The 22690-nt window shown below is 40.9% G+C and overlaps 1 protein-coding gene across 2 annotated transcripts in view; it reads left to right on the top strand.

Moving 5' to 3' along the window:
* The window catches only part of trappc9 (trafficking protein particle complex subunit 9), a 273450-nt gene that overhangs the window by 22663 nt on the left and 228097 nt on the right, over positions 1-22690 (top strand). For both annotated transcript variants that reach the window (XM_042011968.1, XM_042011969.1), the window contains 3 exons: positions 8619-8744; positions 14388-14604; positions 17925-18068. In XM_042011968.1, the coding sequence (XP_041867902.1) occupies positions 8619-8744; positions 14388-14604; positions 17925-18068 (487 nt within the window). The remainder of the gene's footprint in view (positions 1-8618; positions 8745-14387; positions 14605-17924; positions 18069-22690) is intronic.

The following is a 22690-nucleotide window of genomic DNA, read 5'->3' on the forward strand; positions in this document are numbered from 1 at the left end:
AGCACTTATATGGTTTAATGGTTGAGCTGATGAACGGCAGGTCAGAGATGACTAAGTCCTCACACAAAGCCTGCTCCACATCTAGCCACGGCTCATCCAGATAACTGGGTTTGAGCCACTTGGAGATGTACTGCAGCCTGTTAGCTATAAAGTAGTTATTAAAGTTTGGTAGGTCCAGTCCTCCTCTATCTTTAGTCTGCTGTAAGGTTTTAAGACTGATACGTGACGGCTTGTTTTTCCAAAGAAACTTGGATATGAAAGAGTCCAGAGATTTAAACCAACTGGTGGAGGGTTTAGTGGGTATCATTGAAAATAAATAATTAACTTTAGGTAGGATCATCATCTTAATGGTGGCAACTCTCCCCATTATTGAGATGGGTAAGCGCCTCCACCGTAAGAGATCATCTTCTATTGTTTTTAGTAGCTGAACATAGTTTAATTTTGTTAAATCTGATAATCTGGGGGAAATATTTATACCTAAATATCTAATGTTTCCTGTCTGTATTTTGATATTAGGGATGTTTTGTAGGTCACAGTTGATGGACATGGCTGTAGTCTTAGACCAGTTAATAGAATAATCAGATATTGATGAGAACTTATTAATAACCGTGATTGTCTGAGAGAGTGATGTTTGTGAGTTCTGAAGGAAGAGTAATACATCATCTGCATAAAGACTTATTTTATGTTCTATATTTTTGCCCTGGATTCCTTTAATTTCTATATTTTGTCTAATAGCAGCTGCTAACGGCTCTATGAAAATGGCAAAAAGTGAGGGGGAGAGTGGACAGCCCTGTCTGGTGCCTCTCTGTAAGCGGAAGCTTGGAGAAGTTTGATCGTTGGTTTTCACACATGCATTTGGGTTATTATATAATATTTTAATCCACTCTATGAAAGAAGGTCCAAACCCAAATTTGTCTAGTGTTGCAAATAGAAACTTCCAGTTTACCCTGTCGAAGGCTTTTTCTGCATCTAGAGAAATGATTGTGGATTCTAGATTATGTAAAGTAGAGTAATCAATGAGGTTAATTAGTCTACGTGTGTTAGTAGATGAATGTCGACCTTTTATAAAACCTGTCTGGTCCGGATGTATTATAAGAGGGGTTATTTTTTCTATCCTTCTGGCAAGAGCTTTACTAATTATTTTCAGGTCTACATTTATTAAAGATATGGGACGGTAACTGGATGGAAGTGTGGGGTCTTTGCCTGGTTTTAGCAATAGTGTTATATTAGCTAAGTTCATATTTTGCGGTATTTTTTGTTTTTCCTGTATTTCTAACAACATATTATAAAATGTAGGAGCTAGCGTTGTCCAGAATTCCTTGTAAAATTCTGCTGAGTAACCATCTGGACCCGGGGCTTTATTGTTGGGCATATGTTGGAGAGCTTCGTGGAGTTCATCTACAGTAATAGGTGCATCTAAATTTATTTTATTTTCATTTTTTAGTTTTGGTAGATTAATGTTGTTTAAAAATTGTTCAATATGTTCATCTGTTGGATTAATCTGTGATTCATATAATGTTTTATAGAAGCTTCTAAACGTGTCATTTATCTTGTCTGGGTCATGGCTGATGTTTCCGTCTTGATCTTTAACAGAGGAGATTGTTGTTTTCTCCTTGTTTGTTTTTAGTTGATTTGCTAAAAACTTTCCAGATTTGTTACTGTGTTCAAAGTTCTCCAAGCGAAGTCTTTGCACTAAAAACTGTGTTTTTTTATCTATAATTTCTTTAAGCTGCAATTTAGTTTTCCTTATATTATTCATTGTGTGCTCTTCGGGGGAAATGCGGTAAGCCTCCTCCAATGATTTAATCCTGAGTTCTAATTCTAAAACTCTTGCTGTTTCCTTCTTCTTCTTATGTGAGGAGAAGGAAATTATTTTCCCTCGCATTACTGCTTTTCCTGCTTCCCATAGGAGACACGCTGAAGTTTCAGGCATGTCATTTTTTTCTATATAAATTGACCATTCTTTTTTAAAATAATCAATGAACTCAGGATCTTTCAATAAAGAGGTGTTAAATCTCCAGCTTTTACCAATCGGTTTATTATTTTTGTTTCTCAGAGTGAATGAAACTGGTGCGTGATCGCTAATGCTGATTGGATGTATCTGAGTCTCTGAAATGTCGCCCATTAGTGAGTTACTATTTAATATATAATCTATTCTAGAGAAGGAGTGGTGAACTGAAGAGAAGAAGGTGTATTCTCTTAGTTTAGGATGGTGAGAGCGCCAAGCATCGCAAAGACCAAAATCCTTCATGTACTGTTTGATAGTTTCTGACGACTGCCAGACTCGATGACTACCTGATGTGCTGCAGCGATCTTGTTCAGTCAAGACTACATTAAAATCACCAGCTAGCACTATTCTGTTATCTGAATAATTCTGGAGTGTAGCAAACAGGGAGTGGAAAAAGGAGGGATCATCTGCATTGGGGCCGTACACATTGGTAATACATAATTTGATATTACAAATAGATAATAAAGTTATCAGAAATCTGCCTTCCGGATCCGCTACTGTGCTATCTATGTCAAAATTTAGTCTCTTATTAATAAGAGTAGCTACTCCTCTTTGCCTAGAATTGTAACAAGCTGAGTAAACATGAGGAAACTGAGCTGTTTGAAGAAGGTCTATGGTTGAGTTTGTTAAATGAGTCTCTTGTAGTAAGACAATGTCAGCCTGCAGCTCCTGTAATTTATTAAAGATCTTCAACCTCTTCTCCCTGGAACCGGCTCCATGTACATTCCAACAGACGATTTTTAACATGGTTATTGTGAACGGTTTAATGCTTCATGCGTGTTACTGACGCGTGTGTCTTTGTGCGCCCCTCTTGCGTGTTCGCGCGTGTTTGCATGCAGCCTGATTGCGCGCGTTTGTCCGTATGTTAAATGTCCGTATATGTAGTCTACCTTAATGCGTGTTCTCTCATACAGTAAACGCGAGTGTTTATCTGTATCATGTATGGTGCGGCTGTGCGTCCTGACGGTGTTGCGTGCGCTGCTGATATTACGAGCTGGATTACAATTAACAGTGAAGACGTGAAATAGAAAGATAGTGAAAAGTGAAAAGTGAGAAGAGTGGTGAAACAGAAAAAAATACATCGATCTAGGTGTCGAGGCTGTGGTGAGACGAGCAGTGTGTTCTACTGTCAGTGATCTATAATGGCGAGTTAAGAGTGATCATTTGGAGAGATTGACTTACAGCACCTGGGATCAGAAGAGCCACGGAGTGATGTCCGGGTCGCGGTACAGTTGTCCATTAATAAACAGTTTATCCACCGCGATGACAGCGCGAGCGCCATTAGCCATAGATTTCCTTCTGATGGGAAACAGGACTCTCCGTCGGTCCAGAATCTCTCTCGGATATTGGTCGTTTACTCCGAAGTTGGTCCCCTTCAGTTCGCGGCCCTGGTTCTTCACCTGCTCCTTCTGTTTGAAGCTGACGAACTTCGCTACTATGGGTCTTGGTCTGCTGGACCCGGGTTTCCTCCCGCCGAGCCGATGGACTCTGTGAAAGGAGATGTTTTTCACCGTTTCCTCCGGGAGCTTCAGGTGGGTTTTGATGAAGTTTTTCACCGTGGTCTCGGGGTCCTCCTCCGTCTGCTCTGGAATCCCTGCAAATACCAGGTTCTCTCTCATGCTCCGCGCCTGCAGATCGATCACCGTTTCCTTAATCTTCTTATTTTCATCTGAGAGACGGGTCAAGCCCTCGGTGAGGGATTTTACCGTCTCTCTGAGACCGGCATTTTCTGCAGCCAGACTTTCCACCTGCTTCTGGCTGAATTCTAATGATTCACGTAGCGCCTGGAACTCTTTGTGGAGAATTTCTACCAGACTCAAACGCGCATCAAAACTACTGAGTTTCTTATCTATGGAGATCAGAACATCTGTTGAGTCGTTCCCCGGTGGTGAAATAGCTCCAGGTGAATCCTCATTTCGCTGTCTCTTGGATTTAGATGAGGTGGAGGGGGTGGAGGTGTTGTTTGGTTTCCCCATGACGATTCTGTCGTAACAACGATCTATAAAATCTGTCAGGCTGGCCAAATCCTCCCCGCTGTGCTCCAGAGTGTACCTTTTAAAGACACTATAGTCCTACTTTAAAGAATATTTTTTGATTAAGTTGGCACAAAATACAATCGAATGAAAGTAGAAATGTTTGGGCGCGCCTAGTTTGAATCTGCGTCTCCCCCGGAACTACGTCACCTACAGCATTAGCGTCACTTACCTGCCACCAGCGACACCTACCTGCCTCTCAGCGCTCAATGATCTCTTCTGAAGCCAGTTTCTTGTTCACAACACAATTTTTTTTTAATACCAAGGTACATAGTTATGAAAGTCTTTAGTTTTTGATAGCCCATGATTTTCAGATAATGGAGTTGAAAATTTTCCCAAAATTTTTTCCACTTTCAGACGCTTCCAAGACAGGTGTATGATGTACCTCCCTATTCCCACATACCCTCCACCCAAACCCTCTGCAGAATTAGAACTGCCTGTATTAACATTGTTGGAACAAGAAGGAATTTAGTAGCTGCTCCTCAAAATGGTGCCTTTTAAAATATTTCCAAATATTAAATAAATATCAGAACAAAAAGAAAGATGAGTGCAAAAAGTATATAAAATACAATGGAATCGTGCAAGTGAACAGAATGTAAAAGTAAATAGTGCAGATGGAGAAAATGTTGACAGTAGTTTTAGACAGTTATTGCACGGACACTTTACGTCAGGTTTTTGAGCAGTTCTTATCAGTGCGATTTTGAATTGTTTAATGTGGTTATTGTTCTGGGAAGCTGTCTACTAGTCCGGCCTCTGTGTGACCTGCAGCACCGTCCTGAGGCTAACGGCTCAAACAGGTGGTAACAGAGGGGAGAAGAGTCTTTGATGATCTGTAGAGCTCTGCTGAGGTAGCGAGAGCTGGCGATGGGCAGACAGCAGCCTGTGATCCTCTGGGCTGTATTGATCACTCTCTGCAGCGCTTTCCTATCCGCTGCTGAGCTCCTTGCATACCAGGCTGTGAAGCAGTATGTCAGGATGCTGTCTGGCTCTGTAGAATGACACCAGCAGCTTCTCCTCCAGGTTGTTCCTCCTGAGCACCCTCTGGAAATGGATTCGCCGCTGGGCTTTCTTCACCGCCGTCGTGGTATCGTCAGTCCAGGAGACGTCATCAGAGATCTGCATGCCAAAGAATCAGATGGAGTGGACCCTTTTCATGCAGTCCCCGTTGATGTAGAGAGGGGCCGGATCCGTCCTGTCCTTCCTGAAGTCTAGGATGATTTCTGTAGCTTTTGTATTGTTCAGTGGGAGATTGTTCTCTGAACATCACGCAGACAGTCTGTTAACCTCATCTCTATAGTCACTCATCCTCCTCTGAGATGAGCCTGACCACGGTGGTGTCATTTGCAAACTTTTTGATGGCGTTTGGGAGATGGGTGGAGTACAGCCATATGTGTAAAGTGAAGAGGAGGGGACTCAATGCAAAACTTTGAGGGGAACCGGTGCTGAGCGTGAGGGGGGAGAGGTGTGGGGCAAGTTTGATGGATTGTGGGCAGTCAGTTAAGAAGTCCTTAATCCACTGGCAGGTGGGGGAGGAGAGACCCAGATGCAGGAGTTTCTGCACTAGGATCTTGGGGATGATGTGCTTGAAGGTTGAGCTGAAGTCCAGGAAGAGCAGCCTTGTGTAGCTTCCCCGATTCTCCAGGTGACTCAGCACAGAGTGGAGGGCTCTGGTGATAGCCTAACCAAAATGGTTATATTCAGGGTTTCCCACATAGTTGCCCATTCTTTACTCAAATATTGTTTTTTTTTTTTTATTTTTTTTTTTTATTTATTTATTTTTTTTTACTTGTCCTGTCCAGCATCATAGCAAGCAAAATGATAATCTGTTTGCTGTATCGTGCTGAACAAATTTGCTCTGCCAAGGGGAGGCCTATGGGTAAGGCTCCTCTTGATAATCTGATTCATTTATTAATTTATTTACTTTGAATCACAGAATCTATGTAATCTTGCTGGACCTGACCGGAGGGGACAGAAAAAGATGGAAAATAGCAAAGAGAGCAAAAGGGAAAGAAGAAAGGAGACAGAAAGATCACAGACAGAAGGAAACTACCCTTCAATCCACACCATCACCAGACAACAAACTGTTACACCTGTACATGAACACACCAGAAAATTTCCTACAACTTTTACAAAAGCAGAAACACACACACAGAAAAAAAAACAAAAAAAAAATAAACAGGGCTGCCAGTCATTAAGAGTTTTTAAATAATAACCAAATCAAAAAGACATAACAGCGACCAGATACTAACTCACAGGAAAAATACAAAAAAAAAAAAACTTAATAATTATCGCTTAGTATTAAAACCCACTAGACAACTCAGTGACTGTGTCAGCGTGCAGAGCATGAGAAACAAGGAGTGATCAGTGATGAAGAGTGGTGAGTGAGATCATGCAAATGCGACCTCGCCTCCACGGAGGCCAGAGGCAGACCAGGGCCTGGGCCGGGCCCTCAGCAGCAGACCCGGAGCACCAACCCAAGCCACACCACCACAAAGACGACTCCAGCCCCACCCGAAGGGCGGCAGAGGAGAGCCCCAGCAAGAGCCCCCCACGGTCCCGGGGCACAGGCCCCAGTGGGCCAAGATCAGCAGCCGCTGGCCCCGCCAGGGACCGGCCACCCAGGGCAGCCCAAGCGAGGGGCCCAGGGCCCCAGGAGCCCAGAGGCGGCCGCCCCACCCCCCAAAGGCAGAGGGCCCGCAACATGCCTAGGAGGACCAGGCCCCCCCAGACAGCCACCCGGCGTAGGCCAGCACACACCTCGATGTTCCAGCCGCACACCCCGGGAACCAGGGTGCTATCAGCTCCTTACACCCTGTAAGGAGCAGGGGTGTAAGAGGTCCCCAATACCCTCTCCCTCCCCGCTCCTGACTGTTTATGTAGTTTTTTTTTATTTCTGTCTCCCATTTATCTTATGTGGTTGATTATTCATTTCCTTAATTACCTTGAATTGTGACCCTTTGTATGTTAAGTACACAGTCAAGCAAGCCATATGATATAGGATAACTTCGAATTTACTGCAGAAAATAATCCCTTACTTGCAGGTATAAAAAAAAGTTTGTTTTGTCCAAATGATATTGATATTTTAATTCTTGGAAACTCATCCGGCTTCCGTCCTTGATTATTGTGCACATTACTGATATTCCTTTTTGTTCCCAATTCCTGAAACCTAATTCATACCTATCTGGTGTAAATCTAGCATCATAAGCAAACCAGCTTACTTGTTGCCACAGTGTAGACTACCTGAGCAACTTCTGTGGGTTGCAGACGCTGCCTCATGTTACCTCTGGCGGTGAGGGCACTGGCCAAATGTAAACGTGACCAAATATCAGCCCGATATGATGAAGACAGCGAATTGGTCTGTGACCACCATCTGCAGAAACATTCCTTTATAGGGTTGTCCTGCTAATTTCCTCTAATTTCCACCTGTTGTCTGTTCCATTTGTACAACAGCAGGTGAAATCAGTTTTACTTTAACTGGACAGATTGGGATCCCAGAAGTGGGACTGAGTTACATGGTCATGATTTTGCATTCCCTTGTTTTTAGCATAGTAAAAGTTATCATTTCCTTTTATTTCTTTTGATAGATCACTTAGTGTAAGTCATGCATGTCTGTGGGATCTTCTGCCCAAAAAAATGCTGCATAATTCCACGTTTTCCCAAAATAAGTATAATTTTGGCCAGGTGTTTAGAGATGAGAAAGTTCTATGTGTTAATGATGGTTATTCATTTATAATCTCCAATCATTGCTTATATTATATTTTCAGTCTTTGTTTTAACGAAACCAACTCTGGTACACAAAAATGTAACTCCATGTAAGCATTGTAGTATTCATCCCTCTCAGCAGGGGGCAGTATTTAATTATTTTTTTGACCTAAACAATGTTAGACCAGTACAGGATGACAGCAGCTGTTTGTTACTGAATCAAACATTAGAGCATGTATAATTACTTGAAATAGAACCTTTTTAATTACTGATAACATTTTAAGCCATTTTTAGCAGACAAAACATTGTAATGTTCATAATGTGATATTTTTGGACTCTTTTTTTGTGCCTCTCTAAAGTTACAGATAATAGTATCAAAGTGTCTGTGATGCTCAGGGAAGAAGTTCATAATGGGACCCAACTTTTCAGAAACAAACCTCTCCCTTATCATCTTTATTATATGTATTTAGCCATTTTACCTGTAAGTAGTTAATTCAGAAACAAACTACATCTCAACACAAAGCCTTTTAGATATTAACTGAATTAAATAAGAGAAACAACGAGGGTGAAAGGAAGCTGAGGGACTGCAAGATAAAAAAATATCACACACTCGTTCATGGGGTGATGCCTCAGCAGCAGGAGTTTAGATTCTCAGTGGGAATCCCTGAAAGATGAGGACATAAGACCTGATTTTTTTTTTTTTTTTTTTTTTATTTTCCTTTTCTGTACAAGCGAGTGATGACTGTGGTCAGAAGTTAATGAGAAAACATACCCTTTAATTATGAGGAAGGTTGTTGAGCTCAAAGTGACCCTCCTTGACTGTTAATTTTTCATTAACACCAACCTTTTCCTCCTCCTCATTTTATGTCTTACAGTATAAGAACGCAGGTGTGATCGAGCTGGAAGCCTGTGTGAAAGCAGTCAGAGTGCTGGCTATCCAGAAGAGGGCCAGGGAGGCCTCCGAGTTCTTGCAGAACGCTGTTTACATCAACCTGGGACAGGTAAGGGGGGCTTTCCTTTACCTGGTTGCTAGGTATACTCTTTATAACTGGAATGAAACTTTTCTCATTTTCACTTGTTTCTTTTTTAGCTTCACACATTTGTACCAAAATGCTTCCCTTTTATGTCAAGATGTGACTTGAATTTAATTTCTTTGAGGCTTTTACTTTTATTCCTCTGATTTTAAACCTTCATGTACATGAATATCTTCTATCTTAAAAGCTACTGCAATCATACAGTAGGTGGTAAAAAAAAGTAAAAAATACACCTAAAAATGTCCAAAATGTACAGCACAGCTTTGCTATAAATCCATTTCATTAACATACAGCAGTGCCAATGAATACTAAAGGTTCCTACACTAATAACTGGTGCTCTAGTGTCTTTTGAAGTCTGTGTCTTATTCTCCTTTAACGTATCTTTGAAAAGATAAAGGTAAACATAGGATTTTGTCCTCAGATAAGTAATTTTCTTACCATATTCTTTGGCTGTTTTATTAAAACAAGGAAACAGAACTTTGACTTTTATACTTTTTAGATGACAAAAATCTTTATGCAGAGCAATTGCAAAAAAGTAAAATGGTACAGTAGTTTCAGTTCAGAAGGCTGAAGAACACGATGACCTGACACAGAGTGGAAGATGATGAGAAGTGTGTTTTCCTCAGTGTGTAACCTCCACCATGAGACGAAGGATCAGTGATAATTTAATGGTGTTCTTGCTGCAGGCAGGTTGATGAACCTGCATGGATATCAGTCTGTCTTACATTGTCATACTGTCCCTTCTTATTTGGTAGATCAACACTTTGTCGTGGAGGAAGACAGTTGCCATGTGTTTGTGATAACAGAAAAGGCCATTCCAACAAATATTAGTCAACAAAAATGATATAAATCAAAGCTCTTAAAACGAGACTAACACACTTAATTACACAGGTAAATGTTGGAAGAAAAACCTGGCTACATAAGCACGGGGGACTTTCTGTAAGGATGCAAGGTTGGAAGTAAGGTTTTTTTTTAATCAGACAATTAAACACATCAGAGTTGATAACATACATCATGTGATGCAATTTCTGGGCACCTTATCAGTGATGGTACCTGAGGTCATGGGGGGTTTTAGGTCTGTCAACTTCAGACCCCCTCACCCAGGCGATCAGACCAGGATTGATCAGTTTCCAGCCTGTGCCCAAGAAGCATTTGCCCACTGTTTGTCCCTCATGATCCACAGCCATCGTGTGGCTCTCTCCGCAGCCTCGACAGTTGAACCGATGGCTCTTCTATTGCGGGCCCCTGTCATGCCAAGGAATGTAAGCTCCATGCACGCCACCCCTATTTGCAGCACACCTCCACCAGCTCTGCATACTTCTTCCACTTCCTCTCATTTGCTTCCTACATCCTCTCCTCCCCAGGCACTGTTAGCTCCAGCAAGACAACCTGGCCGGCTGTCTGAGCATGATGTCTGGTCACAGGTGGTCTCCATGATGTTTTTAGAAAATCTCAGCTGCTTTCCCAGGTTCACCCTCAACAGGGTTGTAACTGCTTGCTCTGGTTGATGGCAGTGGTGATGAACTCAGCAGCCACCTTCAGCACCTGGTCATGGTACCAACGATAGCACCCATCTCCCAGTGCTGTCGGGCAGCTGCTGAGGATGTGCTTCAGAGTTCCTCTTCCTTAGCACAAGGGACATGTTGGGGTTTCAACCTTGCCCCAACAGAAGAGGTTCGATGGGCTGGGCAGGACATCATAGAAAAACTGGATCAGGAATTTAATGTGGTTGGGGTTCAACCCTCCACAACTCGGGCCATGAAATCTTCCTGTCAGTGGCTTCTTCCCATCTGGTCCATGTGCCCTGTTGCTTCAGTCCCACCATCTGGCTTGCATGCTACAGGCTGATTGAATACATCCCAGTCTTGCGTGGCCTGTTTCCACCGATCCCACAAGTTCTCTGTGACTCAGCCATGATTCTGCTTGGTCCACATCCTCCTGTGCCCTCCACTTTCTGCTAGTTCTCACCTTAATGACAGCATGAGAGACCTTTGGGTCCTTGGATTCCCTGTATTTGAGCACCTCCCTTGCTCTGGAAACCACAAACTCCTCAGTAAGGCCACTGAGACGGAGCGTCAACTTGTTTTTGTTTCCATGAAGGGCAACACTGTTGAGGCTTCTTAGCAGGCCCAACCACCGTCAGAGGTGACAACCTATCTCTCAAACCCGTCCACAGTAGAAATTGGAATTTGTAAACCAGTAATGGCCCCAGTATCCTAGGTAGAATGCCATGCAGGTATAGCAATGCCAGAGCAAAGAGTATCACTGAAATGGTACATCCAGTGAGGATCCCTTTTTCCAGGTGGGGCCAGATATTATGAGTGAAAAGCTGCTCATCAAACCCTCATTTATTTCCCTTTACATACATATATAGATACATTTGTTTTAAACGTCACAGCCCACATACTTCTGTGCTCGACATTAGCATGGTTGTTAGAAAACACATTCACTAGAGTAGTAGTAGAGGAGTAGTGTTAGAGCTGATTTTCCTTTGGGACCCCTTCATGCAAATACTAAATAGACCCACTGACCCACCTCGTGCTGAAACCATGCTTGGCTTAATGCTTTCAAAAGGGAGATTCTCACCATAAAAATGTATTCCTGCCGAGTCCTGTCCTTCCATAAAGTTAAATGAACAACATATAGCCTTACTTTTTTTTCTTAAAATATGGACAATGTGTGGACATTAATCACAATGGCTCTGATTAGTCAAGGTCTCGGGGACCCCCTGTGTTCTCTGGGGGACTCTAGGTTGGGAACCACTGCACTAGAGATCAGTGCAGAGTTCAGAGTTCACTTCTGAGTTCTGATGTCAGCTTGAGACAATAGTAAACATGAAGATGGTGGACTAGATCATCTTAATGTACACTGTCAGAAAGTTGTCTGCGCGCCCATTAAATACATCATGGCTTCTTTTTTATTGTCGCTGGTTGGAAATTGTCTATACTGTGCAACGCTGCCCCCACAGCTTTTTCTGTGGTTCTGCTCTGTTTGCTATGTCTAATTACACATCCACGAGCTCTCTGAAAGAGGACCAAAATCCAAACATAAAGATGCAGAAGATGGATAAAAGGCTGTGTCTGTATGCAGAGTTAAATTCAAACATAAATGAGGCTTAAAACTGTGTCTGCTTGCTTTAAAATATTTTCTATTCAGTTCCTTCCACAGTACATGTCTGATTAGAGAGTTAGAAGAACCTGGATGTCTTAAACTCTTTCTCAAACAACATCATTGCAACGTGAAATACACTTTAGTCCAACATTTCCCAAACTGGGATATGCGACTGTCACAGGGGTCCCAAGATAATTTCAGGGGGTCGCCAGATCATAAGATAAAAAGCCTTCATTTATCAAATAAGTTAGGGATTTTTGTTAGTGCTGTCAAAATTAACAATGGAAATAAATGTGTTAGAGCTGATGTTTCCTAGTTCTCTAAAATCCTTTTATACTACTTGTTACTGTACGAGACAGAAGATGAAATGATTTTTAATCTGCTTGTAGGCCTTGAAGCCAGCAACACCTGTGATTGGAGGCATTAACATGTCTTGTCATGTCTTATTTATGTAATTTTGCTCTAGGATTAATGAAGTATTTTTTATTTTTATACATATCTTTTTCAAGTTCGGTTTCAGTCTTGGACTCAGAGATGAACTTTTCACTCCATTATTCAAGAATTTATATGCTATGATAAAGCTGCACTTAAATGTTAATTAGGATAAAATGACCTTTTTATATTTAAAAGATCAAATCTGCTGTGTCATCATAGCATTCAGAAAAAACAACCCTCCTCTGGCCATGGCAACAACCCTGTACCTCCGACAGGGAGGGAGCGGTGTGGATAGAAACTGCAGCTTGACTGGCAGTTAAAGGCAGTAACAGCTAGACTATAATTTTGGTTTCATACCCACAATTGTTTCTGCTTCAGGCTTACAGCCATAAAATGCTGCTGGTGTTGAACAGACATTGGAGGTGGTGTAAGAGAAGCTTTCCTCTTTCCTCCTTTAAGCATGCACAAGCATCATTCTACAGAAATCATTCATTATGTTAATGGCAGACAGCATTCATCATCCACAAATGTTGGACAAGCTTTTGGCACTTCACCACTCCTTCAAGCTATGAAGTATTTTTTAAAAGTTTAAAACATTAAGGTGATTAAACGAGCGGATAAGAAACATTTTGATTTTATTTGTTTATATTTGTTTGTTTTTTTTACACCTGAGGCAGTAATGTGACCTACAAGTTATCTCTGCTCTGTGCATGCAGCGGTGACTACATGTCAACAACTGTGTTGAGCTTGTTTGGTCATCCTGATAAATAAATACAGACTTGAATGTTTCCTTAGTTTGTTTCACATGTGCATGAAGAAAATGCACATGGTCCAAACTGTCTTAGAATGTCTGTATCTGCAGATATTGAATAATTATATTGTTAGTTTATATTTGGCCGACAATCTATGGGCGCTCACATTTCTTCAGAGCTACAGTACGCAGAGTTACAACCATAAATTCTTGTGCTTCTGACTTGTTTTGATAGCACATTGACATTTCTGGAACCATTGTTGGCCTACAGTGTTACGAGGCTGAGAAGCCACACAAAAGCCTGGGGCTGGAGAGCACTCAGAGAAGAGAGAGGATGCAAGACCAATGCCGGAGTTGCCATAATTGTGCCATTGTTGGGATAGAATAATGTGAGATCGGTATCTTGGAGAGCTGAAAGTCCGTTTAGAGTCGTAAAGTTGGTTCTGTTTCAAATTTCTAGAGTCTTTTCTTTTACTCTAGGGTAATTTAATTTCAGAGCCAATTGAAACAAACATGTATGACAAGACAAAAGCATCAGATCTCAACGGTCAGCGACTAAATCTTGGTAGCGTGTTAGTCCTGCATCCTGGCAGCAGATATCTGCATCCAGAAGGAAGCAACCTGAACTCCTCGTGTAGCAGGTGGTCTGGATCTGCCAGGATCAGTCTGGCTTTTTTCACATTATGCAGATCAGATGTTTGACTCGGAGCCTGCTCTGAAGTGGTCTCTGTTCAGAGTTTCAGATAAAATCACCTGTAATGAAAAAAGGCTTCATCCTTTCACTGAGTCTGTTTCTGATCCAATGCTGAACTATCAAATTTAAGCTGGTGTCTGACATTACAACTGAAGTTGTATAAAAGTCATATTGATTGGATAACTGAGAGAAAATCAAATTTTTGCTTTGGTCGTGAAAGCCAAACAGCTGCATGGTGGTAGTGATCTGGTTGTAGTCGTCTACTAAAAGCAAGGAGACTCCACCTTTCTGGGTGGAAAACAATAAAAACCAAACTGACTCCAAGACTTAAGCTGTTTTAGGCCGATTTATTTGTATAACATGTTTCATGTACAAGACGAGTCAAAGTGCTTTACGTGAAATACTGACAGCATTTCAGCAAGGTGCAAAAGAAACGTTAAAATAACAGATTTAAAACCAACTGAAAAACAATAAAAAATATAAACAGAGCAAGATCTGTCCATCTTGGAAAAAATGGAAGCATTACCTTGGCCTATACCTGTGTTTTTCTGAAACTAAATCCCAGCTTAATGACATGTTTGAGCAACAGGGGAAATTGATGTTGTCTCCATACCTGCAGCTGTCAGAGGAGGAGAAGATCCAACGCTACAGCATCCTGTCGGAGCTCTACGAACTGATCGGCTTCCATCGCAAGTCAGCTTTCTTCAAGCGTGTAGCGGCCATGCAGTGTGTGGCTCCCACCATCCCGGAGCCTGGCTGGAGAGCCTGTTACAAGCTGCTCCTGGAGACGCTACCCGGGTACAGCCTGTCGCTCGATCCCAAGGACTTCAGCAAAGGTGGGTTTGGACACTTGGAGGTTGGAGTTTGTGCAAAAAAAATATCTATATATATATTCAGCTCATTGTCAAAACTTCCATGTACCATTGTTTTGGTATGGTATGAATATTTCCAAGAGATATTCTTCAAGGTATTTTGTATTCAGGCCATCACTTCAGTCAAAAGGAGGCACAGATGAGACCTGACCTGAGCTTTTGTTGGCTCTTCAGTATGGCCCTCGTGCTAAGCCTCCAGGCTCTACAGGCTCTTGACTTTTGCTCACTGCAGTCACTCCATGGCAAGCATTGGTAATAAAAGACAGCTCTCTTGAATAGAGCAGCTCAAAGACATCCACACTTTTTCTTCTGATAGCATCCGAGGGACATTCTGCCACGATATGCTCTTAATCTTTGGACTTGTTTCTTTTATAAACAGTGAAGCGACCGTACTTGTAAAAGATGAAGATAAATTCTTGAATTCAAACTGAAAACTTGTTTTAAAATACATAGTTTACAGGAAACGTAATGTAATGGTAAAAGGTATTCAGTGGTGTTGACACAACTTTTATTGGTGAATCTTTTCAACAAAGATTATTCCATAAAAGAAAAAAAACCCTTTTAATTCACTCTACTGCCTTGTGTATTTGGTTTAAATTAGGGACGAATGTTTCCTTCAAATCTCTTTTGTTTAGTATTGTGAAGGAATTGCATTTTTCTCTTCCTTGAACAAACCAACCCCCAAAATGTATTAAAAGTAAGTAGTATTAAGTAAGTAAAAACTAGGATTTTGACATTTTTTTGTAAGGTTTACTTTCCATCCTGCTGGTAGTTTATTGGAATTTTCTCTACAGGACATAATGTCTCCAGTCCAGTGGGAAAATTCCATCTTCTTCAGTTAAATAACCCTATGAGCCTAAATTGGTCCAAAATTGAGGCAATGTCAGAAATTACTTTCAAAATGGTTTAGCTCTTTCTGGCACTCATACCTGAAAGTACTTGTGATCGTCGGGATACAGCAGACCTATCCTGTTTTATAGACAATGGTCAACTTTAAATTGTAGATCACCTGACAAGGAGACAAGGAGACATGGAGGGAGGGGCTAAATGTCATGCATCCTCATTAGATGTAAACGTTAGGCAGCAAAGAATAGAGTTAATGGCTTTTAACTGTAAATAATGACAAGTGGCCCAATAATGTCTGTTAACACAATTTTCCTATTATAAAGATGCATGTGTGTAACTGGTATGTTTCACATACCTTTACTTTTCACAAATATTCAGTAGTATGATGTAAAGCAAGGGAAAATACAAACTAACAGGCCAGACTATTTCATTTTTAGATATTAGATAAGTGCTTGAACCAAATGAATAATGCTGCCTATTAAATCCTTGAACTGTAGTGTAGTTGTACTGTAGTATTTTCCCAAAAACCACCAGGTTTTTGCCACAACAATGAGCAGATATTGAAATAACCAGATATTAGGATATCTAAAATCTAAAAATAGCAAAGCTATTATCAAGGGCTCCAACGATGGAATAACTGAATTCCCACACAGCTGACAGGAAAGTGGGAAATGATGGTGTGAGCCTTTTCTCAGAAATGATCAGGCAGTAAGTTCAAGATACAAGTAGAAGAGAAAAAGGGAGATCAGCACCAGTAAGGCTGTTCTGTCCTGAGACAGAGTGAAGCAAATTGCTTGCTCCACCAAAATAATATCGCTGTCATTTTCCATCGCTTTGCTTCTTCATAAACACCTCTGATCCCACTCTGGCTACACTGTCAGAGGCTTTTTGCCTTTATTTATATTTAGCTTTTTTTTTTTTTTTATTGAGGTGTACAGCAGTAGCATGTGTCACCTCATCGCCCTACACAGCAGATCAGAGGCCGTCTGAGGATGCAGAGCCTTTTTAGTGAAGGTTTTCATGACAGTGCAACTGCTTGGTCTTGGCAGCTCAGCCATTATCTTGGTGGTATGTTAATTGGATTTCCAGACACCTCCAGTTTAGCCTGAAAATACCACAAATTAAGCCATTTTTTCACGTTTGAGGGAGAGCAACATCCTCTGATAATCCAAAGTGTCCTTTGGATTACTGCCCTCCAGATAAGCGCTGGTTTTTGGCAGACAGGTGCAAGTCAGCTATTTTTAGCTTGCCTTGTGGGTGCAGCTTCTCACAGCAGAAAAAAAAATTGCTTATGAAGGAATTGCACGTGCAGTTTGTTCAGATGGCAGAAGTCGACAGGAAGAGTAGCAACCGTGGTAGAAAATGCTGATCACTGCATCAGGGCCATGATTTGATGTTATTGGGAGTGGTATTTAAGCCGAGGAGTGTTTATCAAATATCCCCCCTCCTCCTTTATTTTTTATTTCCCCACTTTGTGAGTCAGAAGTTAACTGTTCGTTAGCAGAGCCAGGCATCTCGTAGGGGGAAGAGAGGCCTTGTGTAACATCTGGCATCAGGCTAGAAAGACATCTAGAGATACTGGATGAGTTCTGACCACACTGGAGGACGTGACAGTTTACAATGAGAACTTTTTTCCTTTGAGTTTAATATAATTATATGGCCTTTGTGTGTTTAGTGCTTAAATCAGGGTAAATACAAGAAGATCTGCAACACACTTGTGCAGATATTAAAGTGTGCAAATGCTGGCAAATTTTTATACTGTATAGCTAAACTTAGCAGAAAAATTAAGGAAATTATTTCTCCCCTTTAATACTAGTAGGTGTTTTGTGGTTATGTATGTGACTGACACATACCTGGCAGCACTTGAATTTCAGAACAAGTTTGAATACCAACCTGGGTGTACTGCCGGTGATTCTGCTGTTCGTTTCTCAGGAGCACGAGCCTTACAGCTTGTTGTAAAAGTGACTTATCAAGCTTTCCAACAATGTATAATACATCACCAGTTGGTATCATTAAACATAAATTTCCTTACTTTTTGTGCTAAGTTTATATCTGATTAATTTTCATGGTACTGATTTTGTTTTGCTGCTCTTTATAAAATAAAAACAGCTCAATAAAACTACAGTTTACTTACTCATTTATTTGAAGCATTTTTTTAAATTAATCCATATATATATCCTTTTCTTTTTCATTAATTTAAACTGGTAAAATAACCAATTTACCAGTAAATAACTAATACATAATATTTCTTTTTCCCCTCACCATTGGGATGTGTGAGGTAACGGCTGATTAAATGATCTTCATCATAGATGTAGGATATTTTCCTCCTGATGCATGTGCACTATGTGATGTGATAGCAGAGCAATGTTGCAGGTAGATGTCAGCAACGAGCTTCGGCAGCCTTCTGAGTGTGAATTTCTCTTTCATCTCTTCTTCAGGCACCCACAGAGGCTGGGCTGCTGTACAGATGCGTCTGCTGCACGAGCTGGTGTATGCCTCCCGCCGGATGGGCAACCCAGGCCTGTCTGTACGCCACCTGTCCTTCCTGTTGCAGACCATGCTGGATTTCCTCTCTGATCAAGGTCAGCTCACTGTAAACACTTCGGTTCAAAATGTCCTGCCTTAAAAAGAAACATCCAACCTGTTCCTGATTATTGCGATGTTATACGTTGCATATAATATCATGTGATCCACATCAAAGTCAACTTTTGTCTTAGCAGGAGAGCAACATTGTGCTCCTGTGCAGGCAGGAAATAATTCTTTTTTTTTTTTTTTTTACCAGACTAGAGTGAGCCAGACAGTCCACTGGCTGCACAATAGAGACCAGTGTAATCCTCATTTGGCTACTGAGCATGAGAATAGAGGAGGGAGAAGAAGAAGTCAGTCTTGGAATAGGATGAAGGAGGCTTGCAAAATGAAATATTTGACATCAGCAAAGGGACTCAGGCTTCTGTTCAGTCCAGACAAGCCTCCTCGGAAGCAGTTTTTGTTGTTTGCTGTAGAAGTACATTGTGCTATTGTGAGATTAGCTTCAGGAGCAAATTTGAAAAAGATGGTTGTTGGTTTCTGTTTTGGAAAAATCCTCTTGCTGGTCAATATTTTAACTTTTTAAAACATAATATTGTTTATATCCATGTTCATGTTGTGTTAAAATTAGACTGAAGGCCCGTTTATGCTCGACGCAGAAGATACGCAGACGGACGGGCAGTTTTGTCCGTCTTCTGCGTCGGTTACGTGTGTAATTTGGTACATTTACCACCGGAAATTGCGGGGCAGTTCTGAGCAGAGTAGCTGACATGCGACCAGCAAAAGAAACAAACTAGAAAAGAAGATGAGGACCAGGAAGGGAACAAAAAAGCAGAAGAAGAATGAAGACGAGGACAACTGTAGAAATTTTGCAAACTTTTGAAGGAAGGATATGCGAGTGTTGAGGGTGTGTTGGGCGGTTGAAAAGAACTTCATACTGGCTCATTATCACCGCCAAACAGTGTCTGACACTGAGGTCGGCTCGTGTGAGTGAACTCTGAACTCAGTGCTGCCCACTAGTGGAGAAATGAACTTAGCAACCCTGGCAACGTAATAGATGCATGGAAGTATGAGGATGGCAACGTGGACAACCTATTTATGTACGTAAGAGAGCATAAATGGGCCTTAAGAGGGCTTTGCCTTGCCCAATTATCCTCTCCCTGACTATAACTAAAACTTTAAAGATCCGCCTCTCTCCCCTGTGCGCGACCCACCCCTTCACCACTGCTCGCTCCAGTAGCAGCACCATGGAGACGGACACAGACGGGAGGCAAGATGTTGAAGAGGAGCTGGTGACTCGGTTATGTGGAGATGGTTTGGATTCAGTTTCAGAGCAGACTAATGTTTTGTGTAGAGAATAATGAAAACAGCTTCCAACTAATGACTGATATGATCCACTGTTTACAGCAGCACCACAAGGTGCAGCATGTTAAGCCTTCCCCCCTGAGATAAAACAAAGCACAAAACTCATATACACATGTTGAACAAGTGAGAAATGATGCTTTATAACTTAAACTGTACCCTACGTTATTGCTGCGGACATTATCCCTATCCTGACTGTGGAACAGCATGACTTTATACAACTGCTACAAACCTTTGACCCAAAATATTAATTAATAAGTAAGTATTACTTTGCATAAGTAGTACTGCCCTATAGGTATACTGATGTGAGGGAGCTGAGTCTGAATATAAAGGTCAGTTTTACAAGTACAAAGCTTTTGTCCCACATCTTACACTTTTAATCAAGGACCAATTACATTTCCCTAATTCCTAACCAATCACAGAGAGATATGACCAAGGCCGGTTGATTTGTTATAGCTCCCTAGAGGTAAGTTGGTTTATGGACAAAATAAATGTTTGCGAACCCTTAGTGAAATTAGAGATGTTTTCCATCTACAGAAAAAACCTTTGAGTACCAGTAAGCCGACTTACTTTACGGAGCTATGACAGCTTTGGTCAGACAATTAATCTGCAGGTCTGACTTGTATTTTCAGACTTGCAGAATTAAATTCATACTATAAATAGATTTTATTTGTACCTGAACATGTTACGGTTTCAAATAAGGAGATGCAAGTTATAAGCTTATGTCCCTATAAATAGCAGATCTTTTAAGTTCTCCAAGTTACGAAGCCAGACCTCCATTGATCGGATTTGTTTGTCCAGCACGTTTTACAGATTCTCGATTGGTTTGAAATCAGGAGAATTTGGCGGCCAAGTCAGCAAACAAGCCCATTATTTTTTCCCTCAGTCCATTTTTGTAGCGTGACAGAATGTATTATCCTGCTAAAAGAGGCCACTAATATCCAAAAATACTTCTTCCATAAAGGGTTGTACTTGGTTTGAAACAGTGTTTAGACAGAAAAATCCACATCAATGACAAGATCCAGAGTTTCCCCTGCAGAATATTAACAAAGCATCTTCTCTGCTGGCTTGCCTTTCTCCCATTGTGCATCCTGGTATCACGTCTTTACAGACTGAGTCATCCACATGATATAAAATGAATGATGTCTCATCAGATCAGACCACTTTCATTGTTCATTGTTCTGTGGTCCAGTTCTGTGAGAGCTGCAGCTGTGGAGATGCTATGGCCATCATATCCCATCTCCCATCAGGTGCCATTATAGGTGGATAACCAGTGTTATATTTTTTACTTAATAATATTTCAATAGTCATAATGTTATGATTGATTAGTTTATGTTAAGGATATAGTAGGGGCTGCAGCAGTGTTTTGGCTCTGCAACACTTAACATCTTATTAGAAGTTGTATCCCAAAGCATTAGCAGGACAGTTTTATAAACCGTGTGACAAGTAGATCTAGATAATTTGATATCTTCACTTTCATGTTTTTGATGGGAAATTATGATAATTTTGGTCATTTGCACACATTACTAGTCATGCACAGGTTGTCTTTACTCTGAATATGTTCTATGTTGTAGAACAATACGGAATACATCTAAACTATAAAAAAAATACATCAGGAATAATTTGGGTCTTAAAAGGAAAAAGAAAAATCCTGACATAATCGTTTAATGTTCCATTCATTCCAAACTGTCCCAAGGCCGTGTCCACATGGAGATGAGTTTAGGTAGAAAATTATCATCCAAATAGAACTGGCCCTTTTGGGAGCCCCGAAAAGCACATTTTTGATCCTGTGTTTACAACCCATGCACATCCTCCATGAACCAATCGCATAGTTCCATCCCTCCTTTAACCTGTATTTCCAAACCCTGTCAACAGCTAGAACAAAGGTGGAATGCTGCTTTGTATTTGTGCTGCAAAGCTACAGCAACAAGTGGACACTTGTGCAGACTCCATGTCTTTTTCTCTGTTTTTTTCTGTGGTGGCATTACAGCACCACCACAGGCCTGTGTGAAACAGGCTTATGCACTACACCGTTGTTAGTGGTTTTGCTTTGTTTAGTCTTTATTGAAAACTTTTTTGAAATGAAATCAGTTCTGTCTCTGTAGTTGCAGCATCAGCTGGGCTTTTTATGCGATTGTAGAGGCCACGTCACCTTATTCAGTGCATCTTCATTCTCCCTCAACACAAACAAGGTGCCATATTAAAGCAGAGACTCTGTTAATAACAAAGATGTCCGTCTTTCACTGTGGGACAAAATGTCAGAGGCTGCGCATAAAGAATTCATAAATCATGTCTTACCTTTGCTGTTTTGTGGTCAAAAGCTTTATTCCAACTAAAACCAACTAAAACTGCCTTTGTTTAAAATGAATCATGAAGATCCTGCTAGTTTCCATGAAGATGAAAGAGGTTTTCACTCTTCCGATCATGTTCTTGGGCTTCACTTCTTTCTGGATCCTCATGGTTTTTCTAAGATGAATTTTAGGGCTATGCCTTCAATTTCCAGACTCTGACCATTGATCAACATCGTCTGATGGCTTTCTGAGATATTTACCTGCTCAGGTTCATTTTTTTAGCTTCTATCCTTTTCTGTCTGATTTCCTCATCATACATTACGTCTTCCTAGATGAATTGCGCTGCTATCTTCTGGTTTTCACTGAAAGTAATGTGGTTTTCTTTTCGGAGGAGAAAACCTTTTTTTATTTTCTACTGCGACTGTGTTACTATGACATAATAATTTGGATACTTCTGTAGTAATTTCACAGGTCTCAGCTTTCTATGGAGACCAAGATTATACATACAGTCCTTGTAGTTGTGAAGATACACAAAATTAATTTGGGTATCTGATTTCAAACAGGAGCAAGAAAAATAGGCCTTGTGAAAAGTGTGCTCTTTATCCCATACCATCACACCTCCTCCACACTTCACAGTGGGAACAACATATTTCAGTACTATCATTTCTGTTTCCTGTGTCTCACAACAACACAACAGTTAAAGATGCAAATTTCCACTTGTCTATTTGAAAATCCTAACCAGAAAATTGATGGAAAACTGTATAACAGTTCAGCTTTAAAATTTCATATCACATAGTTCTCAGTGTTTTAACATTTTCAACAACTGTTGTCCAACACATCAACTGTCTCCAGGCAAACATCTGAATTTCTATGTTTGAGGTTAAACCACATGGTTCTCTGTCAAATCAATGCTAAGCTCCTAAAGCACCAAGGTCTTGTACCGTATCTCTTCCCTTATTCACAGGTTTAAATAAGTCCATGCTTTTAACTTTTTGATGTTTTCTGTCTGTTTTCACATCCTTCGT

Source organism: Melanotaenia boesemani, chromosome 17 (assembly GCF_017639745.1).
Source record: "Melanotaenia boesemani isolate fMelBoe1 chromosome 17, fMelBoe1.pri, whole genome shotgun sequence".
NCBI classification, from domain to species: domain Eukaryota; kingdom Metazoa; phylum Chordata; class Actinopteri; order Atheriniformes; family Melanotaeniidae; genus Melanotaenia; species Melanotaenia boesemani.